Source organism: Marmota monax, unplaced genomic scaffold, assembly GCF_021218885.2.
Source record: "Marmota monax isolate L192 unplaced genomic scaffold, Marmota_monax_Labrador192_F-V1.1 WCK01_AAM20220418_F8-fsc00012, whole genome shotgun sequence".
NCBI classification, from domain to species: Eukaryota; Metazoa; Chordata; class Mammalia; order Rodentia; family Sciuridae; genus Marmota; species Marmota monax.
The window spans coordinates 24,143,358-24,161,267 of NW_026695227.1; the positions used below are offsets into that span (position 1 = coordinate 24,143,358).

Below are 17,910 nucleotides of genomic sequence, written 5' to 3' on the forward strand. Positions count from 1 at the left end.
GGCCTCATATGTGCTAGGCGGGTGCTGTAACACTGAGCTGTATCCATTCTCAGCCCAGTTACCTTTAGAAGAAAAAAAGAAATTGGTGAAGGCATTCCATTCCCCCTCCCACTGTCTTGACAAGATCATAGTGAGGATGAAAGTGGCAAGGCTGCACTTGTGGGAAACTGAAACCATGAGACCCTTTTTCATGTAATTGGGACTTTTTACTTTATACTCATAAACCTAACAGAAGGCATGAGTATACTTATTGCTAAATCACATTAAATTCTAGATGGCCAAGAATGTAACAGGTGGTTCATGACTTAAAAGACTGTTTTACTATCTCTCAGGACATTGAGGACAAAGCAGAAAAATATCAATAATAATTATGGGAAAATCATTCAGGAACTTTAGGCACCACAATTGATTATATCAACTAAGAAACCAAATGCATAATCTTCAGTCTCTTAAAAAGCCTAAGTAGACAATTATTATGCCTATTGCATGAAGTCCACCATATGTAAGTCTATTTTGATTAAGGATAGGTTATGGTATTCATCCAGGGGAGAAAAGGCTAATAAAAATACATTTCCCTTCTAATAAATCCTCTTTTAGAGATTTATGATAAGCAATAGCTAATATTGGCTGCAGGTGGATTGACATACAGAGCCTGCCCTTTAGTTAAAGATTACTAAGATTTAAGAACTGGCATACTTTAAGGAACAAGGAAACTCTCTGAGAAAGCAGCTTAACCAGTTTTATAAGAATAAATGTAGGCATTAGTTAAGGTTTTATAAAATACATTTTTAGAATAATGTTAGAAATATTTTTAGATTCTTAGGTTTTTAGCTATGGGTTTTTTAGACGCTTTAAGAATATTTTATAGATTTTAGGTTATAATAAGTTTAAGATTTGGGGGACTTTTAGATGGGATCTTAGATTAGAAACAAAGTACAGGTGTGCTTTAAACTTAAAGGTTAATGACAGGTTAGGAGACAAAGAGTCTGGTTACGTAGTTTGGCATCTATTAAACAAGGAAATGTTACATCCTGGGAAAATCTGGAAATTGTAAATTGATGATGCATTTTACTAATGATTCTGTACTCATAATGATGAGAAAAAGCAGTTTTAGAGCTCTCTTCTAGAGATTGCTCCAACAGAATGACTCCTTGTCTAATTTCTTGCACTAGCACCACTCATCCTTCAGGACCCCCTGGATCCCACTGAGGCAGGACCCCGGCAAAAATATTTATTTTTTAGTTGTAATTGGACACAATATTTTATTTATTTATTTTTATGTGGTGCTGAGGGTCGAACCCAGGGCCTTGCAGGTGCTGGGTGAGTGCTCTACTGCTCAGCCACAACCCTAGTTCTGAGTTAGCTTTTGATTATCCCTTTTTGTAAAATGTCACATTAGTTTATTCCTGGAAGACAACACTTTAAAAAATATATATTTTTAATTGTCGATGGGTCTTTATTGTTATTTATTTATATGTGGTGCTGAGAATCAAACCCACTGCCTCATGGATGCCAGGAAAGCATTCTACCACTGATCTACAACTCCAGTCCCCACGGCAACACATTTTTGTTGTTTGTGAACTGAATAACAGATGTAAATGACCAATCACCAATGGACTTCAAAATATGTGGTGTGAATGGTTATTGGTCATGGTGTGCATTTGTTATTCATGTAATGATTTGTGGTCTGAAGAACTAGTAACAAAGTTTGTATTTTATGCAGTGACTGTGGAAAGTAATATTTGAACTGTGTTATTGGGAGACTGGTGTTTTTAAACTGTGATATGCGGGTTAGTTTTCTGTTCCTGAGATGACAACTTACAAAGAGGAAAGGTTTCTTTTGACTCAAGAGTTTTGGAAGTTTCAATTCATGATCAATTGGCCTTGTTGCTCTTGGGCCCTGTAATAAGGCAGTGTATTATGAAGGAGGACTATGGTGGAGCAAAGTACTTATCTTATGACAGTGGCACCAAAGAGAAAGGAAGAGACCACCTTCCCATAATTGCCTTTGGAGGCATGTCCCCATTTACTTTCTGTAGACCCTACCTCTCAAAGATTTCTACCACCTTTCACTAGTGTCACATTGAGGCCCAAGCATTTAACATTTGGGCCTTTTGGGGGATCCTTATCCAAATAATAGTATGTGGTACTGAAATTTGTATGAATCAGAACTTTGTAAAGTGAGGGCTCTTTGTAAATAGTGTTGTATATGATATACCCTTTTGTATTTGATCAACATTGTGATATTCTTCAAAATTGCATGTAGCAGTAGTTTCTTCATTTTCATTGTTATATTCATTATTATATTCATTATGTTATTATAAGAATATAATAATATGTTTTTATCATAGGGAATGTGTAGTTCCATTGTATGAAATTTTTTTAAAAATTGATTTTTAAAATACTTTGACAGTGTATTTTGTGTACATATATACACACACACAAACATACATTTCTGTGAGATGGATCTGAAAGTGGATTTGCTTGATTATTCTTTATTTGTAGATTCAACTTTAGTAGATAATGGCAAACTGTTTACCACAGCATTTATATTCTCATCAGCAAGATATATGAATTCTACTTGCTTCACATCCTTTTTAACTTATGTATTTTAAAATTTGAGCTAATAAATTAATATGTGAAGTGTTTATTATGTGTGGTAGGCATTTTCACTCTTTATCCCACATTTCCATTTTACAGATGGGGAAAAAGGTGCAGAGAGGTTAATTAACTGTTAATATTTGCCATTATCTACTAAATTTGAATCTACAAATATCTAAACCTAAAATAAGAAACTTTGAGAATATTGATATACCATGAAAAATATTTAGTTATATAAATTGTGTATAATAATAAATAGCAATTTATCTAGGAAGTATAAGTGAAAGAAAAAATGGAGAAAAGAGAAAAATTCCTATGGTGTTGCCTAGGAATGAGTTTACTAATGAAAGCATTATGGATTTTCTGGTGAATTGTAAGTTTAAAAAACTCATTATGCTCTCTCATCAGTTATTGTGCCAAAGAATTAGAAGCAAATCTAGGAAATGGTTTTGTGTAGTTTTAAGGTTAATATATAGTTTGCCTTTATCATGTTATCTAACCTAAAAAAAAAGAAGTCTGAGTTTGTATTTTTAATGTTGATGGAGCTCCTCAAGATATTGGGAATAGGTAGGAGGAGGGAAAACATACTTTTCTTCATATTCTGTGAAAATACAAAGCTGTAGGTAACTGTACTTGAAAATTTGGAAGTATACAATCATTTAGATTGGGGGTTGTCAAATCGCAACTCTTGGCCAAATCTGACCAACTCTTTGTTTCTGTGAATAAGATTTTATTGGAACATAACTGTGAAGAGTGGTGACTCGAACCCTGGTCTCTGATTCCCTTATGGCTGCGTTTGCACTGGGAGTTGACTATGTAAAAGTGCAGGTCATGTTGCCCCAGTTGCTGTGATAATGCTGGCTAGAGGTGGCTTCATGCCAAGGTGCTGCTCTAATAGTGAAGGCCTTGAGGTCAGCACCTTCTCCCAAGGATAGAGGATTTTGGGGAAAACAAGATGAACTTGGTGTCGCACAAGTTTCACTGCGTTCTCCAGACTGCCTGCCTTGCTAAAACTTTCTCACAAATAACCTTCTGATGATAAAACCCGTAAGTGTGCTGAGCTAGCTCTGGTGTCATAGCCATGCCCAAGTATTAACATATTGGCCATGACTGCTGTGATACATGAGTAGAATGTTGATATGTGATGGAGACCATATAGCCACAAATTTAAAATATTTCTGTTTGAGCCAAGTGCATGCCTGTAATCCCAGCTACCTGGGAGACTGAGGCAGGAGGATCGAAAGTTTGAGGCCAGCCTGGGCAACTTAGGGGAGACCCTGTCTCAAAATAAAGATGTTTAAAAAAAAAAAAGTCTGGGGATGTACCTCAGTGATAGAGATCTTGCCTAGCATGTACTAGACTTGGGGTTCAGTATTGCAAAACAAAAGTCCTTTGTGGCTCTTAACAGTAAATGTTTTCTGATCTCTTATTTTTTGTAGCTGCCTTTCTGCTTACTTTTACATATGCTTCATCTGTATAAAGAACTCTTAGCTCAAGGCTTTGATACTGAATTTTTGGTTGTTCATCTTCTATAAAGCAAAATTTCCCCAAAAATCAAGCTGAAGTCTTTTTCTAGAGGCTTTATTGCCACAGTCTGGCTGGGCACAAATCAGGAGCCACTCAAGCAGGAACAAACTTTATTTCCCAACTCCACACCCGCTCCCCGGGAACTCTCCCAAACGCAACCCACGAAGCTCCTCCAGGAACACACCACACACCAACCGGAACTCCCTCCCCCTGGCTGCGCGCGCACTCTCTCGGAACCCCGCGAGAACTCAAGGGGAACTCCAAAGTAGTGGGCATCAGATGCAGCAAGAGCCATTCTATTACCGGACAGTAAAGGTCTAATATACAATTGAATCAATCCAGCATCATCTTAATGGCTCGCCTCTCAACCATTACTTCTGGCAAAGTGCCAGGGGCCATTCCTACTGGGCTGTGGCTCTCAACACTTTATTATTATGACTTGGTTTTGAACTCCTACAGATATGTAAGATTTAAGAGTTCTGCTTTTCTGAATGACAAGTATGTTTGTGATCCTTAGCTATTTCTTGCTGCAGACCTTTTATTGGTTCAATGAAAATCATATAGGGGTAATGTTGTCAATAGACATGTCAGTGCCATGTCAGGCTCTGTTCTAAATGCTATCTATATTTGTTTACTCCTCACTACAGTCTGTGAAGAAGGTATTAGTATTGTCATCACTTTGTAGGCATAGGAGGTTATTCAGGATCATAAAATTCTTAAGGGATGGATAAAATTTAAAGGTAGGCAGACTGATGGTACTACTTCAACTATTTTAAAGGTAGTTCTTTAAATTTATTTAGATGAGTTCAAAAATTCAAATCACATCAGCACTATATTAACAATATAGTTGTTAACAATTGTTTCTTTGGAAGGGTTTTTCAGTACTTAGGAGGCTAGTTCACAGACTACCTTAATGTATCCTAACCCAATTTTCCTTCCTCTACTGTGTGATACTTTTGTTAAGTCCTTACACAAGACTAATATTGCATTTGAAATTTTGATGCTGTTTAAGTCTGTAAACTTCAAGAAGCATACTTACTTATCAGTATGTTCTCTCCAACATTTGATGCCTTCTTAAAGCCTTTAGTGATGATTGTGAACATAGTTCAGATCTCTTCATGATATTTTTCAAATTCTGTAGTCATTTACTCCATGATTCTTTCCTCTTAATCTGTTTTAGCTAGACTGGTCTTAAACACACATCATATTTTGTCTTTATTGTTGCTGTACCTTCTACCTGAAATGTTCTTTTTGAATTTCTTTGTTGGGTTCTGTCACCTCTCTGGTTATCTGTTACTTTCTCATTTAAATCTTCCCAGATTATCCTACCTAAAATAACCTTCTCAGTCTGTTGTTCCTTATATTACTTGTCACTCTGAAATGTTTATATGCCATCTTCCTTGCTAGAATATAAGCTTCAAGATAGCAAGGACTTGGTCTTTTAGTATTTTTTGAAACTCATATTCACAGTACTCAAAATAGAATGGCTTTATTTTCCATCACTTTTGCCATCTCTTTTCTGTAACTGGAACCTAATGTTCTAGGAGTGAAACCACTTTTTTCCCAGCTCAATTGCTCTTCTTTGATCCTTTAGATTCATTCTAGGAACTCCAAGCCACTATTCTAGTGTTATCTTTTGAAGTTCCCTGTTTGTACTACCATGTTCTTATGTTTGTACTGTGATAAATTTTAAACATCTAGTGCCTTCTTCATTGATAATTGTAATTTCTGGTTCACAGTTGTCTCTATCCCATTCACCTCTCTGTCATGATTTGATAATGCATTTAGCTACAAGTCTTTTTGCATGTTTCAATTCTGGCTAGAGCTACACACAGGCATGGCCAGACCTTTGAATCAACTGAGAATAGTTTTGTGTTCTCATGAGCTTTGAATTTTCACTTTCTGACTTGTGGACAATTCAATTATATATAGCTTTTACACATTGTAAGGTTCTCTACTTAACTCCTCCTCAATGTATTGTCTGCATAAGAATCTCACAGAAAGTGTTGTTATAGCCCAGAATCTAGAATCCAGAATCCTGGGTCACATCCTCAGAGATTTCTGCTTCAGTTGGTGAGAGCTGCTACTATTGATTTTGAATTTCTGTTAAATTCCCAGGAAATGCTCACACAGGTCTAAGGACTTAACATTTTTAGGAACATTTCTAATGATTACTTTGCCTCAAAGGAGCTATTTCACAATTTTGCCTCTTTTCACATTCTCTCTTTACTTTCAGTTGGTAATTTTTATAATTTTCTGTAATTCTTTTATTGATAATGCTTTCTTATGTTTTCTCTTCCTACATTTTGTGTATCTTTCCTGTAAGACCATCTCCTTCTCTTAATCAGTTTCTACCATTTTTCTCTTGACATTTGGTTTTGTGTCTTGGATTAACAACTTCCCCTTTTATTGTAAATTAACTTTTCCCCTCGACTGCTAGACATAATATGATCGAATAATAAACCCTTTTAGTCAAAATTAGGTTGATCCCAGTTCTCTCTGTCTTCCTTCTGCTAATCTTTTTTTTTGGGAACAAAAGTAATGAGTAAGCTCCTTCAGCAGATAGATGTATTTTAATTTAAGCTCCTTCAGCAGATAGATGTATTTTAATTTCTTAAAATTTGTTTTGAATTCTAACGTTTTATTGGGCTCCTGGATTTACAGGTCACATGACTCCTACATCTTTATTGTATAGGTCTCTTTTAGCCTCAGCAGTATTTCCTACTATTTTTTCCCTTTTAAGTTTTCTACTTTTGTTTTTTAGTCTTTGCTTTATAAGGCCCTATTGACTACTTCTGTTATTGGGCACATAATCCCCTTTAATCTCTTTCTCGTTTTCTTGAAACTTTGAATGCTTTTTCCTTCATCCAAATCTTTTGTCCAGTGTGGGAGTCTCTAGCTGCATATTCCCATGGATCACTTGAGATATGACCAGCTCAAACTGAGATGTTCTGTAGTATAAAATACACACTGAATTTTAAGATTTAGAATGAAAAAAAGAATGTAAAATATCTCACTACATTTTAAAATATTGATTGCATGTTGGGCTGGGGTTGTGGCTTAGTGGTAGAGCGTTTGCCTAGCATGTGTGAGGCACTGGGTTCAGCACCACTTTAAAAATAAACAAAATAGGGGCTGGGGTTGTGGCTCAGCAGTAGAGCACTCGCTTCGCATGTGTAAGACTCTGGGTTCGATCCTCAGACCACATGAAAAAATAAATAAACAAAATAGGGATATTGTGCCCATGTATAACTAAAAAATAAAATAAAATAAAATAAAGTTACTAAAAAAATAGAAAATAAAAAAATAAAAAATGGATTGCATGTTGATAATACTATGGACATATTTAGTTTGGGTTAAGTTAAAAAATTGCTAAAGTTAACTTCACCTATTTCCTTAAATATGGCTATAATATATAACTCAAATATATTTCTATTAGTCAATATTGATCTAACTTTCATCTTTCCTTAAAGACCCAGATCAGTTGTTTTTTAATCTACTAATACATATTTCCTTCTGAATTACAGCATCAGCCTTTTTGAACCTTCTCTCACAAACCTCATTTAGATATTAAACTTCCTCAGAGCCAGGGTGATCCTCCATAGTGCCTATCGTATAGTGGTTGTGTGTATTTCTGAAAAAGTAAGTTAGCCAATATTACCACTTTATAAAAGAAGATACCGAGCTTACTTGCCTGTTGTAATGTTTTTCTTAAGTTGGTGGGTGAGGTTGATATGAAGGGGAGAGGAGAGGCATTACTTTGAGCTGTTAAAATCTGACATGTTCTTCCCATAAGTTCATCTAGCCACCTCAGACTACTGTGATAGTTCTGAACTGTGCTTTGATTTTACTGCCATCTGGTGTTGGGATTAGGCAACTGTAGTTCAGTATTCATCTTTTCAATGGAAGAAGATAGGCAGTCTTTCCTAATGTGGACCTGTTCTCCTCTATCCTCTAAGTAAGCTATCAGTAAGAACTCATTTAAGGGCTGGGGTTGTAAGTTAGTGGTAGAGTGCTTGCCTAGCATGTGTGAGGAACTGGGTTCAATTCTCAGTACCACTATAAATAAATAAAACAAAGGTTCATCAACAACTAAAAGATTTTTTTTTAAAAAAGAAGTTCATTTAATTTCAATTTAGAAAATATTTATTCTCCTTATTGGAATGCTGTTTCCTTGACTTCACAGATAATATACTCTCTTCCTCTTTGTGTGTGTGTGTGTATGTGTATGTATTTTTCTGGCTGTTCTCTCATTTGGCAGCCCATTTCTGTTTTTTTAATTTTTTATTCTTTTAGTTGTCAGTTATATGCGGTGCTGAGAATCTAACCCCAGTGCCTCACACGTGCTAGGCAAACACTCTACCACTAAGTCACAACCCCAGCCCCCCATTTCTCTCTTTGTGTTATAGCTTTTAAACCATACATTCTGGCACTCTGCTTTTTTTATTCCTTGTTTTCATCTGTATCCATGGGTTTACTGTCTGTTTACAGGGAAATTTACATTGAGAACCAGAAATATCTTCTGAACTTCAGGTCATTGTCTCTAGTTGCTTGCCTAGATGTTATTTGATCACCTCAAACTTAATATGCTCCTATCTCAATGTGATTCTCACCCCATCTTCATTTCTCAGATCAGTTTTTCTTGTTAATCTATCATACTAGAATTCTGGGAATCAGATTGACATTCTCCATCCATCTTTCACACTCATTTGTCAAATTTTCATCACATGTTAAGTCTAAAAGGTATGTTCTTGTGGGTGTAAAATTTATGACCCCATTATTTCATCTAGGTTAGTATTGTTTATTCCTTGGACTAAACATACTCCTAATTAGTTTCACTACATCCATTCTTGACTGTATTCACCTGTTTTATGTATATTTAATGTCGTTTTCTCTTAGCCTGAGAGTTCTGTGATGCAGGGACTGTGTGCATTTGGCTTCTCTTTGAGTCACTAGCAACTGATAGAGTTCCAAAAATCTGTAGGTTTATTTGTCAATTAACGTGGTTGTGTCTTGGATTATCAATTTCCCCCTTTATTGTAAATTAGCTTTTCCCCTTGACCTCCAGATATGATCAAATAAATAATAAACCCTTTCAGTCAAAGTAAGGTCAATCCCAGTTCCCCCTCTTTCTTTATTTTTTTTTCCTAGGGAAACTTAATTGTGTCTATAGAGGCAGTATATTTTTTGTGTTAATTAGCTAGTATTCAGATAACCCTAGGACAACAACCTACTTATGTGTGACCATTAATTAATATACTGAAATTATTTTCAGAGCATTTAAAATTCAGTGTGATGAGGTTGGGAATTAGCTCAGTGATAGAGTGCTTGTGTAATATGTATACAAGGCTCTGGGTTCAATTTCTAGGACTGTGCCCCCTGCAAAAATAACATCCGTGCCGTTGGTTTGTCTCTTAGCATTCTTCTGTCTGAAATTTAATAATTTTTAATTTTAATATGGAAGTATATTTGTTAAATCATCAATTAATTAAACCCATTTGTCCTTGATAGGTTTGCTTAATAATTTTGGTTAGCTTCAACATTTTAAAGATGCTTTTTGCTTATAAATTTTTCCTAGTGGGGCTTGCTTATTCATTTGAGTTGATGATATTGCTCAATAAAAAATTTAACTTATGAAAGTAAAGATGATTTATAAAAAGTAGGTATTTAAAGATGGGCAACAATTTGTAAACTAAGGACACAAACTCAGAATTTAATAGGTACATACCAGGTTTTTTTGGTGTGTGTGTGTGTGTGTTGGGTAGTCCTGAGCATTGTAGTATTTTGGTAGCATTGTTGGCACCTACCAGCATGATCACATCTCACCCCTTATGATAACCAAAAGCCTTCTAGACATTGCCAGATTGCAGGGGCAGGGGGCAGTGATATACACAAATCATGTATCTCTTCATCTTTTTTGATATTAGAGATATAACCCAGGGTGCTTTACCAGTGAGGTACATCCCTAGCTCTTTTTTTTTTTTTTTTTTTTTTGTAATTTTGAGATTCACTGAGTTGCTTAGGGTTTTGCTAGGTTGCTAAGGCTGGCCTTGATTGGGATCCTACTGTCTCAGCTTCCTGAATTGCTGAGATTATAGGTATGCACCATTGTGCCCCACCTGTGATATCTCTTCTCTGAAATGCTTGAGACTAGAAGTATTCAGATTTTTCCTGTCTCAGCCTCCTGAGCTGCTTGGATTACAGGTGTTCACTATTGCACCTGACCTCTGTATCTCTTCTCTGAAATACTTAGGACCAGAAATATTCAGACTTCAAAAGGTTTCAAAATTTGGAGCTTTTGGGATTAGGGATGCTCATGCTCTACCTGAGCATTCCCAATACTTAGAAAGGAATAAATAACATGTCATGGAATGTTTCACTAGGAAAATCTTTGGTATTGCTAGGTGCCTTTGGAATTGTAGTAACTGTGTGGTTTATTGTTAAAGGCAAGAAAAATAGTTTATATAACTCTGTTTTTCACATTTTAGAATTTGTGCTTGCTTAGAATAAAGTAACTTTTGTACTTGACCATCTGGCTTTTACTTAATTGAAAAAGTGGTGCATTCTAAATCATATTTAACTGATAGTTTCATTTTGTTAACTGACTTCGGCAGTTAGGTTTTGGTAGAACAAGGAACCAAGATTACAATATAAAGAGTAGCTTGTAATTAGAGCTTTTGCCATTTATGTGTGTGTGTGTGTGTGTCTGCGTGTGTGCACGCATGCAGGCCTGTGTATGTATATGGAATAGAGGATATAATTATCTTTTCTTATTTTTTTCTTCAAAGGGACATGAGAGATGGCTTTAGAAGAAAAAGTTTCTACTCTTCCCATTATGCGAGAGACCGGTCTCCTCATAAAAGGGATGCTCCTTATTTTAGAGAATCGCCTGTAGGTCGAAAGGACTCTCCACACAGCAGATCTGGCTCCAGTGTCAGTAGTAGAAGTTACTCTCCAGAACGAAGCAAAACATATTCTTTCCATCAGTCTCAACATAGAAGTATGTATTTTATATGAATCCTTTTCCTTTCACAGTTTCCACTGATGGAAGTGTACTAAGACAAATTGCCTCATAGGTGTTATAACTTTAATTTGAAAAAATCTAAAATTTATAGGGAACTTTAAAGAATAGTATAATGAATACTAAATACATGGGTTTTCCCAACTCTTTGAAGTTGGGGTCTGCTTAACCTTTCACCTTCAAATTTAGTGCAGAAGTATATTCTAACTGGTTGTAAGCCAAGAGAGGGAAATCAAAAAAAGTCCAGAATATTTCTATTACTTTTAAACTTCCTTCCTATTTAGTGTCTTTTTCAAATAATAAGAATTTTAATTCATTAGCCTCTGCCTCCTGCATGATGAGAGTGATGGAGAACTACCTGTCATCATCACATTGTTTTCTCTTGTAGCTGTTGCCTGGATCTGTGTTGAGCAAACATTTATCTGTTATTCCTTAATTTGTAGAGCTAGGCAGAGTGAGGCTTTCTAAAAAACATGTTTTTGATTATAGGTAGGTGTATGAATGATGGTGTGATGGTGTAAGACTTAAGAATATCATTGGAAAGCTCTCAAACCAAACCAAAACAAAAACATAGCAACTCTGTGCTTGATAGCTTAATATAATATGCTTGAGACACTTCTGGGAAACTGGAAGTTCTGTGGAGCTTAATGTTAATGAGTGTTTTCTCCTTTGCTTTTCTCTCTCCCACTTGCATATTAAAAACCCCAAACAAAAGCAAAAAGCCTTCAAGATAACAACCTCTAAACTTAGTGAGTGCTTTCATGCGCAGACATATGGTAAATTAGCCAGATGCCTTTTAAGTATTTGTTTTCTGAATATGTATGACTTAAGTCAAGATCAATTAATGATTTGATTAAGAGGAAGAAAGTATCTATGGAAACTAATAATGAAGACTTTTTAACAAAACATAAAATATTAAAACAGAAACTTGAGATTCTTATTTGATAGCTTATAGTGAAGCTGTTAAAAGTAGAATTGGTGAATTAGCCTTGTTTTTTTTTTTAATATCCTTTAAAACAGAAATTTCTGGGAGACCATTTTTTTTTTTTTCTGTTTTTATGCACTTGGCTGCTTTGTGACCAAAACTCTAAAGTCTTAAGATGAAGTATGCATGAGACATAATGTGATATTCCTCTCTCAGGATCTCCAGTATACTGTTCCCATCTTTTGAGGTTCAATATCTTTAGTATGTGGAATGGTGGAAAGATTGGGGGACCCAAGATATGGAGTAAACTGAAATATAAATATAAATGACTTTGCTAATTCCGTGTTTGTTTTCATTAATCTTTTAACTTTGAAAGTAAAATTCTTTAATGAAGATAAAATAATTTGTTCTGGGAGAACTCTTACAGGATACTTTGGTTCCTTAACTACTTATGCAATACTAAGAAAGTATTTTCTATATTCCTCTCATGCTTTCAGAATACTTATATAAGATCATCTTATTAAAAAGCCAAGAAGTCTTAAGTTGGAGAAGTCTTGTTTTCAACAGTAAATGGAGAAGTAAATATTACACTTGTGATACTAGTTTTTGTTTTATCTGAACATCACAGATATTAATTGTACCTTGCTTTCCTTCAAAGAAATACCAAGGAATAGGATCGTTCAATTATCACCAGCTTAAGCTAGATTAATTAACAATGTGTTGAAATTCAGTTTGTAATGTAGTTGAAATTTTGGTAAAGATCTTAAATGTTTTTACACATTACAGGTTAAAATAATAAGTTTTAAAAATTCCTTATGCCCTCATTTTTTTAATTCTTTAATTTTAAAATTTTTGCTTTTTGTTTATAACTTTTCAGAGTAATTTAACCTGCTTTAATAATAACTAGTAGTTTGACTGTAGTAACTGTTAAAGGACTAAATCTTCATAAGTCTGACATGCATTTTAACATCTCCTTTTTGTTCTTAGTTATAAGCCACAGAATTATTTAACTGTTTTTCCAACTCAAGTGCCTATTTCTCATTTTGTGTTTATATACACATACAACTAAATTTCTTCTACTTAGCTTTTTAGGTAAATCCTATGGAACTTTGTATTGCTTCAGACTAATTACCCTTCTAAATCAAACTTATTTTCAAACCATACTTCACTAATAAGAACTTGGTTCTTATGTTAGTTAGGCTGACCTGGACATAACTGTGAAAGCAACATTCTTTTTAGTCCTTTTTGTTCATATTCAGATGCTAACAGTGTGTAGACTGTCTTTTAACCTCATTTTCTTTTAACATTTACCTTTTATTTAGCATAGTAGCATTAAAAGCAACATCAGAATTCATTAAATTCAGTCTCTTATAACCATTCTTTTATATATAGTATTTTATTTATTTATGTGGTGCTGAGGATCGAACCCAGCGCCTCACACTTTCTCGGCAAGTGCTTTACCACTCAGCCCCAGCCCCAGCCCCTTTTATACACATTTTTTGTTGAAGTCTTTCTTGTAATATCTCAGTTTTGGCCATTCCACCTCTGTATGTAGCTCATTGTTTAGAAAATAATCTTTTCCTCTAACATCTACTTAATACTAGTTATTTTTCTTAAGCCACATATACAAACAAACATTTCTTTTTTGTTGTAACGTTTTACATACTGGAGGAGTACTATCATATCCTTTTATTCCCCAGAGTTGAATTTAGATACTTTTAGAGATCTGTTAACCTCAAGCTTTGATCATCACTGTTTGCTGTTACTCAACCACTTGTGATCCTCCAACTTTACTATTATCTTGTCTTTATTTCCATTTAGGGATCTCATTGGAAGGCCTTATCAGATGCACTCTTGCCAAAATTTTAAGTTGTAAAGCATTTCCTCAATCAAACAGTGACATAAAGATTGTGTTGCTTTGTTTTTATAAATCCATTGTGGCTTGCAGGAACTTACAAACTACTTCTTTGTTAATTTATTCTAAACATTTGCCAAATTTGCCAGTGATGCTTATTTTTTAATGAGGCTGTATAGCATTTTGCTTCAATTTAAAAACAAACATAATTGCTATGGAAGATTTGCAGAGTTTTTGTTGTTGTTAATGTTGTTGCCCTGTTTTTCTCCAGCCTAACTTCCTCTTATTTTCTTGATTTTTGGCAAGTATTTCAAAGAAAGACTATTACTCATCTCTGTTTAATTCTTTTTAAAATACTTGTTCTAAGTGTTCAAATATTAAAAACACTTTTGATACCAGTGTATTTGGAAGTGTTCATTATTGAACTTTATTATAGTGGGAAAAGATGTATATCTTAAGAACTATTGGTTATGTATAAATTTTGTGTGCATGTATGTGGTGCTAGGAATTGAACCCAGGGGTTCCCAACAACTGAGCTACATCCACAGTTCTTTTTATATTTGAGACAGGATCTTGCTAAGATGCCCAGGCTGTCCTCAAATTTGCTATGCTCCTGCCTTGGTTTCCTGAATCACTGGGGTTACAGGTGTGCACCACTGCACCCCCAATAAAGCATTTAAAAAAAATTTAGAGTTTAATTTTGTATTTAGAGAGCAGGCTTTTCTGTGCAGATTTGAAGTAGTAATGGGAATATGGAAATAAGATTGTATACTAGATAATAGAAAGGGAGGCTAAAGCCATTCTCCTAACAGCTACATACATATCATAGTGTTTCTTAGTTGGAACCATTGTATTTGTGTTCAGTATATATACTTGTCTTTTAACAAATAAAAATATATTGAAGATACATGGTTTGCCAAGCAATACAGATCTCTACCATCTTTAGTTTATGATCTAGTTAAAGAGGCAAGCAAACAAATAAATAGGAATAAGCATTTTAGGTAGTATATGAAGGATGAGTAGAAATTTGTGAGAGAATGCCAGTAGAGAAGATTTATTGGGATTAGCTGTGTTCTTTTGGAATTCCTGAAGTATAATTTAATATTTTCCTGAAAAGTCTTGAGCTATTAACGGATTCACACTATTAATTAGCTGTTGAGTTAGATTCTATAATATATCATTCTTATTTGAGAATCCATTGTTTAGTCATAAGAGAACTTTGGCTGTGAGTTTCCTGGGTGAACCCTAGGAGTACAGGTGTAGCTTTTCTGGCATCTGAATGATAAAAGTTCTAAAGCAGTAATCGATTAATACTAGATGTGTAGACATTTTATAGTGTCCTTGCTTGGTACTTAGAATGTTCTCTCAGTGGCAAGCATTCATAAATGTGTACAGGTGATACAGTATTTTCCTTATGTACAAAAGTGAGATTTACATGCTTTTAGTGGATATATTAGAGCACCACTCAGCAGGGCACTTTCAAGAGTTCCTAGTCAGTTGACTTTACTTCAGCTTGTCAGTATCTGACCTGATAGATTGTGGGGCAGAGATGGTGCAAAGCTTTCTCCACCTCTATACCAGTATCATTTCCCCATCATTTTTGGTTACCTTTAACACAGAACATATTTCTGGGATTGACGCAATGGATACAAGTACCCATTTTCTGTTACAGACTTTCTTGAATGAACTGGTAAATCTCTAAGAAGTCACACTCTTTTTAACCAGAATTCCCAAATTCTCCTGTTTGTCTGTGGTCCAGAAAAACAAGCCATTTTCTATTTCAACTCTTCAGTTGTCAAAGGAGAGATGAATGTAACACCTGTGCTGTGAAGTTTGTTTCTTGAATTTGAAGGTTTCTTTTTGTTGCTATTTGCCGAGCACTGTATGTACTGAGAGTCAGTAGTTTACAAGGCATAGACTCTAACTTTATTATCACTCTTGATGATTTCTGGTTTGTTTTTTTTGTGTGTGTGCAGTATCTTTGTTCTTATGAGTTATTATAATGAATAGCACTTGATACTGTTGGATGACTCCTTGCTTTCAGTAGGAAAATATAGAAGAAAGCATATTTTTGAAAGATCATAGTAGATTTGTATTCAGCTATTTCGTTAGGTGAATCAACAAATACTGTGCAATTCTTTTTTTTTTTTTTAATATTTTTTGGTTGTCGTTGGACACAATATCTTTATTTATTTACTTTTAATGTGGTGCTGAGGATCAAACCCAGGGCCTCACACATGCTAGGCGAGCATTCTACCACTGAGCCACAGTCACAGCCCCTGCAATTCTTAAAGAACTTCTTGAATGTTTTTTTGGAGCTACTTCTCCAGCTTTTGCTTTTACTTTAAAAAATCTTTATGTCTGGTGTATAGAACCAATAAAGATGTTCCTTGACTTACAGTAGTACTATATTCATCATCATAAGTTGAAAATATATTTAATGTACCAGACTACTGAACTTCATAGTTTAGCAACACAGTACACTGTAGAGTTTTGGTTGTTTACCCTTGTGATCAGTGTGACTGACTGGGAGCTGTGGCTTGCTGCCACTGCTTAGCATTCAGTTACAGTACTATACGATACATCATTAGTCCTGGAAAAGATCAAATTTCAAAGTACAGTTTCTGCTGAATGCATATGGCCAATATACCATTGTAAAGTTTCAAAATTATAAGTTGAACCATTTTAAGTTAGAAAGTATTTGTAATTGTTTTTTTTTTTAATCTTTATTTTTCTTTAACCACCAATATTTATAAATTTTGATTTCTATACTGCCACTTACAGAATTTTCCTTCTTGGTTTCTTTCCTTAATCCTAATTTAAGATTAATTTCTTTTTTTGTGGAACTGGGGATTGAGCCCAAGGGAGCTTTATAAATGAGCTATACCCCAGACCTTTTTATTTTTTGAGACATGGTCTCCCTAAGTTGCAGGCTGGCCTTGCACTTGCAGTCTTACTACTTCAGCCTCTCTGAGTCACTGTGATTATAGGTGTGTGCCATGTGCCCAGCAATACTCATTTTCTTTAGCAAATCACAGCAAAGGCAAGAATATTTTGACCCCTTTTTCCCCCTTTGCTGTCAAGCAGAAAGTTAGTGTCTGCTTACTAGGAATGAGTGAGATTAATTTGAGGTGTAATAGCTAAGTAGCTAGTGAATAACATCCTGTCAGTTAGAATGTAGAACAGTGAGTAGAAGGGATAGATTTGAGAAATGTGTTTCATAGTGTTGATTGAAACCAACTAGGAATAGCAGAGCAAAAAGAATTGAGGTTAGGAGGAACACTCACATTTACGAAACAAAAAGTAACAGAAAAGGAAAGATATAGTTAGAAAGATGTATGGGACCAACATAAAAATACAAAGGCACTGAGGGTTCAAAATGTTCTGGGGCCCCAACCTGTGTTGCTATTGGGAGGTCATGGAACCTTTAGGAGGTGGGACCTACTTAGAAGATTGTCTTTCAAGGGGAATGTTGGGACTCTACTTCCTGCTTTCTCTGCTGCCATGAGGTGTACTGGCCTCTTATATCATTTTCCCATCATGATGCACTGTGCTACCACATGTCCAAAGCAATGGGGCCAAGCCACTGTGGACTACAACCTCCAAAACTGTGACTAGAGTAAACCTTTTCTCCTTATAAGCTGGTTATCTCAGATTTTGTCACAGAAAGGTGACTGATGCAGGTATGAAAAACCAATTTTAAAATATTAAGAAAATCTTATGTATAAGTCATTAAAGTGTCAAGGGTAAGAGTGAGGTCTTGGGGCTGGGACTGTAGCTCAGTGGTAGAGCACTTGCCTTGCACATGGAGGTACTGGGTTCGATCCTCAGCACCACATAAAAATAAATAAATAAAGATATTGTACTGTACAACTGAAAAAAAAAAAAGAATGAGGTCTTTAGTTCTAAAGTGAGCAAATCAGTAGAAACTGGGATGAAGAGTTTAAGCACAGTGGGGTTATTACTATTAAATCTTGTGTT

General features: G+C 35.1%; 1 protein-coding gene across 13 annotated transcripts in view; it reads left to right on the plus strand.

Moving 5' to 3' along the window:
* The window catches only part of Pphln1 (periphilin 1), a 106,770-nt gene that overhangs the window by 54,317 nt on the left and 34,543 nt on the right, over window positions 1-17,910 (plus strand). For all 13 annotated transcript variants that reach the window (XR_009225980.1, XM_046435742.2, XM_046435748.2 and 10 more), the window contains one exon: window positions 10,917-11,128. Coding sequence is in view for 12 of the 13 variants with exons in the window: in XM_046435742.2 (XP_046291698.1) it covers window positions 10,917-11,128 (212 nt within the window). In the remaining variant the exon portion in view is untranslated. The remainder of the gene's footprint in view (window positions 1-10,916; window positions 11,129-17,910) is intronic.